Below are 14,790 nucleotides of genomic sequence, written 5' to 3'. Positions count from 1 at the left end.
TCTCTCTCTCTCTCTCTCTCTCTCTCTCTCTCTCTCTCTCTCTCTCTCTCTCTCTCTCTCTCTCATTGTGTATGTGTGGGGAGGTATATTTTCTGCATAGCCTGTGGAGGTCAGCAGATAACTCTATTGAGCCATTTCTCTAAGTTGATGAAATATCCAGGAATTCAACTCTATTGGCTATTCTTGGAAAAGTTTCTGTAGTTGAAGCACCTGAAGGATCTGAAGCAGTGTCAGTACATGCAAGAGAAGTACCACACTGGTCTGGGAAGTGAGAGCCTCGACCTTGGCATACACATGTGCTGTTTTCCTTCCTTGGATGCCAGTCAGTACAACCAGATCTTATCTGCTCCACAGACTTGCCTTGGTTGTTGATTTGGGATCCTCAACATCTCAGTTTAGTTCTCTAACATTAGGTTTTATAAAATCTTAGCATCCTACTTCATCTGCCCTTGTTCTTTCTGCCTACCTTTATTTTGACAGAATTTTCTTTGGTTGTGACAGTAAATCTGTAATATTTTAGGACATGGCTTCCCACATTAGCATACCCAGAACCCTTACACAAGATGCTCTTACTTTTTGAGCAAACCAAAGCAGCAACCCTATCCTGACTCAGAAGTGAGAATGAACTTAAAGCTCAGAGCATGATCTACCGCACTGTAGCTCCTGAGCCTGAGAGCTCCAGCTCCACTGTCCAAGTTTCATGGCATATTCAGTGTTGGGACCTTTTCAATACTTATCTTGGCTATGTCAACAAATGCTTCTGTGAAAGCTGGAGTCCAGAAAGCAAGGGGCAGGGTTTTCTTGCATGATCTTGACCCATGTTGGGTCTTGTGCCTTCCATCTCCACCTTCCACATTAAATATACCACATCTCTTCAAAGGTAATGCCTGTTCCAGTGTCCTCCACTCAGTGAGGAGGGTGGAGTAAGCGTCAAAGGAGTGAAGATCAAGCTCTGGCTTTATCAGAGAGTCTGAGCTAGACCACTGATGCTCTGGGGAAAACTTGCCTTCTCGGTGGGATCTTCATCTTCTGGAAATAACCAACAACCTGTTCAAGGAGCAATGTTCCTCTGCCATGATGAAAACCAGGTAGACAGTGAGTCCACAGTAGGAAATGGGTCCCAGGTCTATCCCTTAACACTTACAATTCTGTCTTCTAGGGGTCACTAACAAATCTGCTCAGTCCTACCTCCCAGAAGATGAGTCAAGGTGTTGCAGTTAGCATGACTCATTACATGAGACACTCATAGGCTCACCACAAATACAAAAGCCAAGATTCAAATCACCCTTCAAATGGTCTTTCCTCAGTCTCCCTTTAGAGACAGGACTGAAATTCACCGTGGATCTCATCTTTTAGATGCAGGTTAGATGATCACATTAGAAAACCTAGGTTCTGATACTAAGACACTGGGATTCCAAACAGCCATGAGGGGAGAGGCCACAAAGTGGAGCTCAGTACTGCCAATCATACCACGTATAACTGACGTCCTGGGGTTCTGGTCTCAGGAGAAGCATTGGGAAATATCTATATCATGTAAAAGGAAACTCTCCCAAGATGTCTCAGGTCTCTGCTCCTAGAGCAGAGGCTTTAATGACACCACATCCTAAAGCAAGTGAGGTTGGAAATATGGTTGCATATGACTAGTCCTACCACTCTAGCTGCAGCTGTTGTGAGAGATGTTCCCCATACATCTTTTTCCAATGCCATCCAGGTATGAGTTAAATAATCTTGCTTGAATCACAACACAATGCATCTAAATTGCTGATATATAGAAGGACAGGGTATTTATTGTGTTTTGGTCAATGTACCCATGTCTGTTTGTGACTAAGTGATATACTGTGTCCTTGTGAGAAAGCGGAAGTCAGGCTGAGGATGACTGCTCTGACATCACAGAAACCCATCAAGGCTCACAGGAAAGGGCCACATTTGAAGCCCTTCTAGACATCCATACCAAGGATCTCTCCTTCCTCCTGGCTTTCTTTGTAACAGTTTCCCCCTCAGACACACCCATTTCAGTCATTCTCACAGCCATCTCCTTGGCACACAGTCTGGATGTCAGCCAACTCTTGTATCTCTCCCTTTATGTAACATGAAATGGCCATGTCCAGTGTCCTAACAGTTCTAGTAAGCCCACTTCACTACACAGCTAGGCCTGTCACAGGCTTTGCTGTGAGCCATGCAAGCATATTTTTCCTTTTGTATGCTTTTTTTGTAAAGTAGATCTAGGAACGACATTTGAAGATGAACCTTCCCGCTATAAGTCTTCACACATCCCATAACATGTCCTTGGCATTTTGGGATAAGCCAAGGCACCAAGTCCATCCACTGCACACAGTACCTAACACCCCATTCTTTCCTGACCAGGTCCAGACCTCACCTCCTAACTACTCATCCATCTTTTAATTCTCCAAAGTCCAGCTGATGAGCTGACACTTGGAAGGAGAACGGAGGGGAAAGATTCTCTATTGAGCATCCTCAGAGAGTTTTAGCCAAGCAGACCCATATACGAGCAGGCCACAACTACAAGCTAGTCTTTGTGAGCACCATATCTTCTAGGGGCATGAAGCAATTACATTGGGATTCCTCTAAAGTGACATTGGCCCATACTCTCATAGCAGAGTGCTATTTTTTTAAATCTTAGGCAAGAATTTGTCTCCTTCTCCCACAGGTAACAGGTTGTTTTAGTACTGCTCATGCTGGGAAATGAACATGTTCAATCAGAAGGTAACCTATTTCTTCTGGCCCAATAGGGAACCATGGATCACTTGTCTGATTATTTCTGCTGTCTGAAGATCCTAGAATCTTCCTAGTTTAACATAGGGAGCCAGTGGGCTACAGGCCAATGGAGTCTGATGCAGAAGTGCTTCTATTTCCTGCACCTTCTGCCTAACCCCCTACCCTCTCTGGATTCCCAGAAAGCTATGTCCTTTAAGCTTTCCCAGTCTCTAGAGAACTCAATCTGGCTGGTTATTAGCATTTTCTTTGGAGGATGCCGAGTGAAAAGACATGAGCTTTTATTATCGTCCGTGCATGCTTTTACTATTCTGTTTGGTATGCATGAACGCTCATGAATATCACCTTAAAGCTGTACAGACAAGATATATTCGGAAAAGCATCAATGCTACTATGAGCCAGAGCCCCTGTTTCACTCTCCACACATTATCTTATCACTAAGTTTTTGCTCTGTCTTCCTGATATTTGCTCAGTTGTGTCTTATCCATGTTTCCTTCTGGTTTCTAGCAATGATGATCCTGCTTTTAGCCAGCAGACTTATCTCATTTTTCTCAGGTGGTTGTCAGGTAGATCATCTCCCTCATCTTGTCTGATGTGCAGTTACCATTTAAAAACAACATGCTTGCAAGAAGGTGTTGAAAAGACCATTTACAAAGTTCATTTATGGGCTTAATTGTGAAGGAAACTCGTAGACAGGAGACAGAAGTGCTTCAAGAGACACATAGTAGTAAGCTGCAATATCCTATCAAATCCCAGTGATGTGTTAAAATGTATAATACTCAAGAGTGTGCTTAAACTTTGCAAAACTTGTTTGGTACCGAAAAGCCTAAATAGTCCTTTTCAAAAGCTAGGCTCGTACCTGGCCATGCAGAATTCAAAGTTTCCACGTTCAAGTTTCATGTGTACCCAGGGCTGAAAGACAAATCTACTAATAGCCTTTGGCATTTGCAGAAACGTGTAAGCCCAGCTGCCACCACTAGATGTCATAAATGATCCTTTTCTTGTCATCCTTTAAGCTTTTAGCTTCCCATCTGTCATGTGTGCTTCCTGCCTCTTGGCCTATACCATGCTCTTCTTCGCAGTACCAGCCTTTCCCAACAATCTGGGACAATACAAAGCCTGGATGATGTTGATGTGAGGTGTCTGCTGGCTTATGCCCTAAATAGATGCTGAGTTGTGAGTTTTTCCCGAGTTCAAGGTACCTGAGCAGAGTGAGGAAGGAGAGGTACCCACAGTCTGGAATCATGGGACATGCTTTAGCCATTATGTGCTACTGTAGAAGACAGCACAGGATAGAAACTACATCCTTAGCTGGCTTGCTCCTCACTACCCTCACAGCTTTTCAACTTAGACTACCTTTGTTGTGGTCAAAGGTGCAGTACAGTGTTATGAGTTACTATTCCTAGGTTGGTTGATGAGTTAGGATTGTTCTCAATGGATGCTGTTTTGTAGACCAACCTGTGCCACCATTTTGAGCTGTCTTTAGTATCACCAAGTCATGTAAACCCTTCAGAGAATATCCCCACTCATCCTGAATAAACCCTCCAAATAACACTGAGAATTCAAGTCCCAGAAAACAAAACTTCCTTAGATAGCTATGACACCTCTGGGCCCTCATAAACCAATCCTGGTGGAGAGTGGAGCTATCAGTCATTGGCATAGCCAATGACTGGCCCGAAATAAGCAGCATCCACAAAACTTTTATCAAGATGAATTGAGATGATCGCAACTCTTTGATTATTAAGTAGGTGTTCAAAAGGGTTGCTGGCCACCCTATTTGCACAAAAGAGGGAAGACTTAAGTCCATTGGGCTTTTGGACCCCACCTATGTGTTTGGCAAGGTACAGGTCTGGGAGGACATCTCTGGACAGTGGCATATCTGGACTGTCTCACCATTTCTTCATGATCCTTCCACGATACTGGGACTTGGGAGTTACATAAAAATGTAATCTCTGCTGTATGAGTTTGGGGCTGTGCACAGGAGAGAAGGCATGCATCAAAAGTAGCTTTTGGACATTTTTTTCTGCTATGGTGGAAGAACCATTGGCTATCATCCTTACCCCTGGATGTGTTTACATATTTGTTCCAGCCCTTGAGCTTTTGAGTCTTCAGGGGCAAATTTTTGGTGGAATAGCTGCAGGATCTATGTGTGGGTCTCTTTGCTTGCCTTCTGTAGGTTGACATGACAGTTGATGCTTTCTGTAACTATGTACATGGTCTATGAAGGGGTAGTTGTATCTCTCTCCCTCGTGGGAGTACCCAGGATCTTCACAGTCTCTGTGCTCACTTACTCCATTCTTGAAGCTCTTCCACATCTGCTACCCAGTCATTGACTGACCACAAGTGATTAGACTTTTGATGTTTCCATGAAAACACCCCTGACTGGATGTTTCCATTCTTAGCCCCATTGTAGGAAGGAGAACAAAGCCTGGAGTGTCATGCTGTTCCCCAGTTCAGCCAGTGCAGGAGAAGAGCCTGCAACCAACACCAGAACTTCTGAGTGCTAGGACCCTGTGACTTTCCACAGGGTATCTAGGATGCATCTGGTCAGGCAGTGTGGCACAAGTTAACTCATTCCAAAAAAGCCTGACATAGTGCAGAAAGCCCACAAGTCCCTGTCTCTATCTCCTTCAGCTCTTGCAGGTCTCCTTGGCTAACACTTCAGAGAGATTCTGATTCTTCTGACAGGAAAGCGCCAGCCAAAAAGCTCAGACTTCAGGTTAGAGGTACAAGTGTAACAATGAGGGGTTTCTTATGCATGGATGGATTGCCAGGATGTCTGCTAGGTACAAAGACTGGTAGGAGAGAGCTGGGAACACATCTTCTGCAAGACAACCATTCTTCTCTCAAATTATACAAGCTCCTTCACTTTGTTCTCCATATTCAGCCTCCTGACACTGAACTGTTGGCCCTGCTCATGCCCCCAGCTTAGCAATTGATTGCAGCCAAGTAGCCTTGTCAATAAAAGGATGGATCACATCCTTAGGAAGTACTTGAAAAGCATCTATGCGCAGGAGCAAAGTACAAGGATCAAAATCTCTTCAGGCATTTCTGAATACAGAGAGCCTGAAAAACTCAGGAGATAAGAGAGTCCAACATCAGAGAAGCCGCCTGCTGCTGAAGCTCTTGGTAACAGGCCTGTGACTGTGAAACTTATGTATCTGTGGACTCCAGGTTCAGAAGTCTTGTGCCCAGGTATCCAGTCCTCCTCTCATATACCTCATTTGGTAGAACTTTGCAAGTCCTTACATCATGAGTGTCACGTGCTGATGGTGTCCCACTTGACACATAAGCTAAGAACAATAACCTCTGAGTGTATACAGGGCAAGGTTTAGACTTAGGACCTCATGTAAGCAGAGAGGAAATGCAAGGAGTCGTGACATGTCTACTGGCTGAGGAGCTCATTTCTCATCTGCTCTCTTGCCAGCATACGCCAGGAAAGTACAAGAGTATGGTGGAGAGCAAAAGAGGTATCCTGGGGTTTTCCATGGCTCCTTGATGTTAGTCAGCTTTCTGCAGCAGCATGCTACCATACCTACACATCGCCTGCAAGCAATATGTTGCTAATATTTACCCAATGTCTTCTAGCTGGCAAAGCTCTTAAAGCAACCCTTTGCTGTGTCTGCTGTTTTAACAAGATACACAGTCCTGGCTTTATGTAACTCTATGCTTCAAGATTCTTAGAGCCCATGAAGATTTTAGCTATGTTAAATCATTTGTCTGGAATGTGGAGTTTGGGAAATTGGCTGTTGCCTTAAATGTGCAACCTGATGAGAGTTTGTCGCCCCTGATGAGACATAGGTGCCTCATCATGAGTTCCACTGTCCTCAGGACAGGTAACTATCAAGCAAGGATGTTTCCTCTTTGCAGAAGAAGAAATGGAAAGACTTTTGAAGCTTCTGTAACTTTCAAAAAGTGGTTCTGATAAATGGGAGAGTGCAGTGCCCTTGAAGCAAGAAGAAAGCACTGACTTAGGATGAGACCTCAGGTTCATCATATGTACAATACAACCAATTCATTTTCATTCATTCATTCATTCATTCATTCATCCATTCTCCCCCTTCACTCATCCATCCCTCCCTCTCTGAGGAAAAAATGGGCCTAGAATGTCTCCAGGTTCTCCTGCCTGTGAACCTGGTCTCCCAAGTCACACATTGTTTTGTTCCTGCCTCCTATAGCAAGTTGTTTTTGGATTCAGGTCTCTGAGCTCAATTCCCTATTTCATGGCAGTAACAGAAACTTTGCCAGACTGCTGCCTCTCAGAGCACCCAGCCTGCACTGCACTATGCTGAGCTCTTCTGCACTTTGGTGGTCAAGAGTTCTTTCCTTTGCTTGGGATCCCCATTCTGCAGCTGTGCATTGTTTCTCCTTATCAACTCCAACATCCAGATGATCCTGTTTAAGTGAACCATAGACTTCATAAATTCACTGGGGTTCCTCTGCTCTCTAGAAACACCTTGGAGGAATTCTAAGTGACTCTTCACATATCACTGGGAACATGAGAGCTTGGAAAAGCTGACAGGCCTCAGCTAAGCAGCCCAGATTTGTCCTACAGATAACCCTCTCTAGACATGAGAAGTCACCAGCTGTCTGGCAAGGGTAGAATGGCAGGGGCTCCTTGCATGCATATAGGAAAATACCCAGGTCAGATATTCCACTATACTTAGGGCCAGAGCACAAGAGTTGTGAGATCAGCTGCTGAGAATCCTTTTAACCTGGGTCCAGGTTGAGCTTCCATAGAGGAGTACATAGAGATACTTCAGGAAGAAGGGCTGGGTTACAGACTGAAGATTAGGGGAGGAGTCCTGCACTGAAATGCTGCCTCCTGGCACTTGGGTGATCAGTGGGAGGGAGGGGTGACATGGACATGGAGTGGATGTGTGTTTAGGGCTGAGCTGGGAACTATGACTTCTATGTTTTAGTATGGACATATACTCAGACACATACCCTGGCTTTTACATTAAAAGAAGAGTTCTCAATGATTTGAGTTCTACAATGTATCTCAGCTCTTAAGGGAAACAGAGCAAACATTTTAATAGGTGAATAACACTTTAAGTGGCTTGATGGAGGTCACTAAACAAATAAGGTCTCTGGGTCTCTTCATTCTACAGCCTGCTGCCCCCTTTGATCACGTGAATCAATTATTCCTCCCATTGCATCTCCCCAATGCTCTTTTATATAGCTGATACTGCATGCTGTCTCCAGAGTAATATCTATTACCATGATATTGTCAACTGCATTTAGGAGGATCCTCATACTTGATCATAAAGTTTATGTAGGTTCAATTGTTCTTTTAATCAGGCATGACACGTAATATTCCTATGATGTAAGCCTGGGAACATTGCCATTTCAGAGAGCAGATAACAGATGAGTAGATTTCCAGTGGCAATCCTTCAAGGTTTACAAGTGAGATTCTCTAGGTGAGATCAGTAGACAAGGACTTCTAGCTGCACTTCACTCAGCACATGCTAAAGTCCTACCCTAGTGACAAAATCTTTCCCTGCCTCCCTATAGGAGGCCGGTCTATCCCCCAGGTGTGAGGGCCTTACCATTTCAATCTGGGAAGATTCAAGGATGGAACTATTTTGAGCTGCAAGCTGCACAAGAACTGTGAAAGACAAGCCTTCATTCTCTCCTCTGCCTCTTCTATGGCTTCTCAGTTTGCAAACAGTATGCAACTAGTGTATTGCCTAAATGGCAAGGGCACTGCTCCTGAGTTTGCTGAAGCTCACATAAGGGACAGCCACAGTGGAACATGAAGGAGCTGGACTCTTAACTGGGGCTCCCTCATGATACAACAGAAGAAAATGAAAAACACAGAGACACTTTTGCCCAATGCCATGTCTTCAGGTAGATGTTGTTCTGAGCACAGAGGCCTGAACAGCCATGGACAGGATCAATGCCTCTTACTTTATGGGGAAAAGCATAAGGAGAAAAAATTGTGGGGCACAGAAAGGTATATGGCTAGGGTCAAAGTCTTTGTGAAGGTCCTTCAGAAAAGTCAAAGTTTATGTCAGCTCTCTCAGTATTAAGTATGTCCTCATTTTTTTCTCAAACTTTCTTCTGCACAGATGCACAGATGATATGTGCGTCATTCTGGAGTGGGCCAGGTAATAAAGCTTGAAATAGGGACATCTGTGCCTGAGATGAGAGTCCAAGGCCAAGAAAAGCCCACTGTGTCTGGAAGGCTGGTGTAGACTTAGCAGTCTACATATGGTTTAGACCTTCTTAGGCCAAATACAAAGGCCAGGTCAAGCAGGAAGAATAAAGAGAAGCTTATACCAGACATGGGTGTGCCTTCTCTCGATGAAACTGCAGAGAGAAAAAGGCTGTGAGAAGCGCCATTTCAAGACAGGGAGGTCTGGGGCACAAGGAGAAAACCAACCTTCCGCATAGCAGCAAAAGCAGGCCCAAAGGTGGCTTTGACCTCCACTCGGTCTCGTATCCAGGATGGCAGCTTCGCCAAGATAGAAGGGCGGGCATACCGGTGATCCAGGAGCACAATGCTGGCAAAATCCCTCTGGTGCCTAATGGCCCTGCCTGGGTAGATGCATAAGTTGTTTAACTCACCAATACTGCATGTGCATTGGGGTCTCCTCCTTCACGGACTCCTCAAATGGACAATACAGTACTAACATCCCTCCTGCCTCAATCATCCATCTGCCCCCAGCAGCAGCCCCACACTTACCTATGGATTGGTTTATAGCCTTCATACACAGATTCTCTATCAATACCGTCCCCGGAGGGGGCTGACCTTTTGTTCTAGGCTGAAAAGAAAACAGAAAAGGAAAGATCAGAAATCTACTTTTACCTGCCATGTAGTCCAGGCTTTGGAGCAAGGTCAGGTTTCATGAGTCTGAGCCAACAGCTTGTGCTATAGTTCATGCAATAGAGAAGATCAAGTGGGCTAGAGGTATACTCCAAAACCTCTAGGGAGGAAAGCAATCATTTGTACAACAGGAGGTCTTGCTGCAGAGCCTTGTCATCCAGTCCTAGGGGGTGGCACACAGCTTCCTTCCTTAAACCCTCTGAAACACTACAGGTACTCACAAGGGTCTGATCCAAGTAGGCCATCTTCTCTTGTAGCTCTGGAGACTTAATGTTGGGGTATGGCATCCCCACCATCACCACACACCTGTATGAGTCATATGGCATAAGTCATCAAGCCAGCATGCAGCTATCACTGACACGGGATCAACTGATACTTGGAAGGAGTTACGTCTGATTTCATGGGCCTTTTATAGTGTATGTGCCTATACACATAAGTATGGAGGCCAGAGGAAGATGTCAGGTGTTGTCCTCTGACATTCTTCACCTTATTCTCTGAGACGTGGTTTTTCACTAAATCTGAAGCTCACACAATCCTAGGGTTCATGAGCAAAACTATCCAGGGGCCTGACATCTATGACACATAGTGCTTACTGGTAAATACAACCATGCAGGCTTTTATGTGTGTGTTGTTGATTTTATGTGTGTTTTATGTTGATTTGTTGTTGTGTCCTCTTACCTTCTGAGCATCCATCCTCACTCACTAAGCCATGTCCCATCCCTCCTACCACTTTTATAATACCTCTGGTTCTCCCCACTTGGAAAGGTTGTTTTAGCTCAGAGATCCAACCCAGGCAGAAGACTAGGATCCTAAGCAAGTCATGGCTGCCTACTTCTCTGGTCTAGACAGACAGACAGACAGACAGACAGACAGACAGTGATTTCAAATAATCCACCCACAGCCTACAGACCCCAAGCAGGCCATATGGGTACTGACCCTACAGCATGCCTTAGCAGTTAGGGCCCAGTGCCCCCAGTCCCAGCAGACAAAAGGACACCACACCTACCGGCCCAGGTCGTCAGAGAAGTTGATCCCTTCACTCATCTTCCCTCCAACCACAGAGAGAAGCAAGGCCCCTGTCAGATGGCCTTCTGAGTGACTGCAGCTCTGTCAGGGGAGAATCACACCAGTGTTCCTGAGCCAAATCTATGAATCACACAACTGTTCCCAGCTGCCAGATACTGGTAGTCTCTGGACCCAGCCTGACTTCCATCTCTCACCGTAATGCACTTGGAATACGCCATCAACACCTGTTCTACCTGGCTCGCTCTCTTGGGCTCTTGAAATATCTAAGGAGAGAAGACAAGGCCTCCTAGCAAAAGGCTTCAAAAGACTGATTCTTGAGCCCAGTCTGGGTTTTGAAGCATGTGGATGGAACATGTAGTCAAGCTACAGAGAATTCCTGTGGCTTGTGTCCCAAGCCTCAACTTGGTAGATGCCAAGTTAACAAGGTTGAGGGACCCAAGGAAGAGCTACAAGTAGCAATGTCCTCATAAACAAGCTAAGGGGCACTCACCTTTTTCTTGACAGACAAACGTGCCAGCAGGCCAGTCTTGTCCCAATGAGCATGTACCTGGCGCAAGTACTCATAGGAAGGGAGGAAGCATACCACCCCTCCAGGGACCACGTTGCACAAGTTACAGAGAATGCGGCCTGTCTCCTCCATCTGCAGAAAGCAAACAGCTAGCCTAGAGTAGGTCCCACAGCCACAGCCACACAGGATGGAAGCCAAGCAGCTCCCCTTTGGTATCATGCAATGTGCTCACTACTTTTAAAGACATGCCCAACTGGGGCGTGTGGTGACGCCTTGCATTTATGCCACATCCCATCACTGGTACCCCAGAGAAGAAAAACAAGACTCTTGGTATGCTACTGAGATCTCCCTATGTCCCTATTTCATGAGGGACACCAAGTGGAACAAATTGGCACTGAGATGCCACAGGAGTTGTGCCCCAGAAATTCACCCTTCCCAGGATAGAGGCAAGGAGCAAGAACCCCCAAACTGGTCAGCCTTCTCCCACCTCATGGGATGATAGGAGCTCTTTAGAAAGCATTTAGCAACAGTGAGGAAGGCAGCTAAGATCTTCCTTGATAAATATCTAAAAAAAAAAAATTACTCCACTCGTGCCCCAGATGTAACCATCCATCTCCATGCCAACGCTGGTAGTATTTTCTACCTGGTCACATGCCAGAGAGGACAGTTAGGAAGTGGGCTGGCACTAACCATCTGAGGCAGCTCTCTTCTCTGGTAGGTGAATTCCAGCTGCTGGTTAGAGGGCCCACTGCATATAATAAGGGGCAAGATGTTGTCTGGAGGGATCACGTGACCTGGTGATACCAAAGGAAGGCTGAAAACTAGTGTCCAGGTAGGGCAGTTTCTCAAATCATTTCTCCAACTAGGAACAAAAATTTGAAATGCACTTAGCTCCTCTCTGCACTGACACAGCTAGTGTAAACAATGTGGTGAGCAAAGTGAAGAACCTGAATCTGGGGAAGTGTGCTGGTGAGCAAGCCCACTAAGGTGCCAATGCAATGGCGTCCACTGCCTTTGCCCATTCTAACCTCCACACAGTTGCTTACCACAGGAAAACTCCACCACTCGCGCAGCTTCTACTCCACAACATGCCAGCAGCTGCTCCCGAAAGTCAGACACCTGCAGCAGATAACATCAGGGCCTGTGACCTCTGCGCTTGGGGTTGTGTGCTCTTGCAGTGAATGTAAGAGAAGTCTGTGACAGGAGGCAAGCCCAGTCAACAAGAAAGAAGGAACAGCCAATGACCCAAGCTCAAAGAAAACAACCGGTATCCAGTGTCGACAGAAAACTTAAGAAAAAGCAGCAACGGAAACAAGAAAGAGCAGCAACGGAAACATCAAGCCCTTTCTATATGTTCAAATCAACAATCACTCAGTCAACAATCAACAATTACTCAATCACTCAATCAACAATCAATCAATCACTACCTACAATACACAAAGAACTCAAAAAATGAAACAAATTAAACAACACAATCAGGAAATGGAGTAACAAAAGGAACAGTTCTCAACACAGGAAAAAGAAATGGCCAATAAACGTGTGAAGAAATGCTCACTCTTACTAGCCATGAGAAATGAAAATCAAAACCATGTTAAGATTCCTGCCTTATCCCAACAGAATGACAGTCAAGACTTAGGGATCTTCAGGAAGAGGGGAAGGCAGATTATAAGAGCCAGGGGTGGAAGATAACATCAAGGAAATGTTTCAGGACACACAAGGGCAGGTGACAGTGACAGATGGAATCCAGAACAAACTCAAGACAGACAGAACCCCAGCATGGAGATGGGATTGTGGGGACAAAATCCCATCACTAATTGAGGAACTACTAGACTCTGACAACTGCTGCAAGGAGGAAAGCCAATTTTCTTTTTTTTTTTCTTTTTTCTTTTTTTTTGTTTTTTTCGAGACAGGGTTTCTCTGTGTAGCCCTGGCTGTCCTGGAACTCACTCTGTAGACCAGGCTGTTCTCGAACTCAGAAATCCACCTGCCTCTGCCTCCCAAGTGCTGGGATTAAAGGCGTGTGCCACCACCTCCCAGCGCCAATTTTCTTTAATGATGTGAGCCCCTAGTGAGTGGATCACACAAAGGCAGAAAGAACTCACTACCGAGACTGACTGGGCTTTTTCTCAGAGAAGCCAGCTCCAGGGGCTGCAGACATAAAAGAGCCACAGGCTACCACCCTACCAGCCTAAAAGGCAGGGGCAGTGAAACGCACTAATAGGCACTGCTGAGCCTGCATGCGCTGGCCCATTTGTGTTTAGGGGCCTAGGGGACAGAGAAGAGAGACTGATGTGTATCCTTCCCTGGTACCTTACCGGCTGCATGGTGCCACCTGCAATGACCACTGCTCGGCATTCCTTCACCACCTGGGCAAAGTGCACAGCTGGGTTCAAGAGTAAGAATTTAAGGCTGCTCTGACCCACACTGCCTGAAAGATAGACAAATGACAAAGGGATAGAGCTGATTAAGCATAAGAAACCCAGATGATCTATGGAAGCCAGTGAGCTACCATTCTCCCTTTAAAAGAAAGCATTTCACTTGCCTTTGGTACCACAGACTATATGAAAACTCTGATGCAAAGATAGTCTGGCCAGTGTCACATAACCCTCAGACAATAGAACAAAGATAAAGTCCAATCCCATCTAACCACAACCGTGAGATTCTAGGTCTATAGGAACCTTGCCTGAGATAACTCAGCACCTCTGAAACCCAGTCTCCAGGTCCATTGGCGGCTCTAGCCTAGGAGACATGTGGTTCCTTCACATACAGAATCAGGCAGAATGATAGAGCCCTTTCAAACTAGGCCCCTTGGCTACAAGCAGTGAATTACCTTGGCGGTTCACAATAACCCTGCCATCCTGGTTGGCTGTGGTGAGAGCTGCCAGGAAGGCCTCAATGTGCATCAGTGGAGAGGCAGGCCGCAGGGCTACAGCCTGGCCCTCCTCCAGGGAGTCTGCAGAAGAGGGTAGTATGGGAAAGAAGGCCTTCCTTATATCAAGAGCATGTTCTCTCAAAGGGCCTGTGTTTGCCTCTCGTCGCTCACCCTCCTAGCTCACCCTCAGTAGTCCCTGACTGCAGGCTCTTCAGGAACTGCTGGAAGCCACCCAGACCTCGGTTTTCCTGAGAGTCTGAGAGGGATGGAAGAACAACTCCAAAACATTCTGTGAAGCCAAAGAGCTGTGTCAGGGACAAGAAAACAGACAAAAATGAGAAGAAACTCTGAATAAGACACTCAAGCCAGCCCACAGCCCATTTCCTCCCAAGCCAGGAATCACTCCACAATTCGGACAATGGAATCAGAAACCTAGAACCCTCAGGCAGCAGAGTAAGGCAAGCACAGGTACTCTGGCTCCTTGCCAAAAAACAATGGGAAGGTACCTTCCTGCTGAGCATGCTCTTCTCCAAGTACCGCTGCACCTGCAGAATGAGCACGGGCCATTTTAAGAAGGAAGCACACAGTGGGCTAAACTCTATGAGACGGCCACCCCATACCACTGAAGGAATATGGCTCACTGCCACCTCAGAGGAACCCAAAGCCACATAAGAAAGGGTGAGGCAGTGGACCATGACAGGTAGGCTGGTTCTTGGTTGAGCTAAAGGCTTTGAAGCCCTGGAGACCCTGAAGAGATGGTAGGAACTTTGACTGCTCCAGGACACCAGGCCCCTGTCACTAGCCGAAGCCCTCCATAGATTT

General features: G+C 45.9%; 1 protein-coding gene across 1 annotated transcript in view; it reads right to left on the bottom strand.

Annotated features, from left to right (window-relative positions):
• Positions 1-7,988: 7,988 nt before the first annotated feature.
• Positions 7,989-14,790, bottom strand: part of Ddx11 (DEAD/H-box helicase 11) — a 29,633-nt gene continuing 22,831 nt past the window's right edge. Inside the window, exons 15-27 of the mRNA XM_028777975.1 lie at positions 14,475-14,513; positions 14,153-14,273; positions 13,927-14,049; positions 13,412-13,524; positions 12,143-12,215; positions 11,787-11,890; positions 11,079-11,228; positions 10,783-10,851; positions 10,569-10,669; positions 9,784-9,868; positions 9,422-9,500; positions 9,119-9,273; positions 7,989-9,045 (exon numbers count right to left, since the gene is read on the bottom strand). Coding sequence (XP_028633808.1) covers positions 9,010-9,045; positions 9,119-9,273; positions 9,422-9,500; positions 9,784-9,868; positions 10,569-10,669; positions 10,783-10,851; positions 11,079-11,228; positions 11,787-11,890; positions 12,143-12,215; positions 13,412-13,524; positions 13,927-14,049; positions 14,153-14,273; positions 14,475-14,513 — 1,248 coding nt within the window. The 3' untranslated portion in view covers positions 7,989-9,009. The remainder of the gene's footprint in view (positions 9,046-9,118; positions 9,274-9,421; positions 9,501-9,783; positions 9,869-10,568; positions 10,670-10,782; positions 10,852-11,078; positions 11,229-11,786; positions 11,891-12,142; positions 12,216-13,411; positions 13,525-13,926; positions 14,050-14,152; positions 14,274-14,474; positions 14,514-14,790) is intronic.

The sequence above is a fragment of the Grammomys surdaster genome, unplaced genomic scaffold, assembly GCF_004785775.1.
Source record: "Grammomys surdaster isolate TR1022 unplaced genomic scaffold, NIH_TR_1.0 318, whole genome shotgun sequence".
In the NCBI taxonomy this organism is placed as follows: Eukaryota; Metazoa; Chordata; class Mammalia; order Rodentia; family Muridae; genus Grammomys; species Grammomys surdaster.
This window is presented reverse-complemented; position numbering and strand designations above follow the sequence as displayed.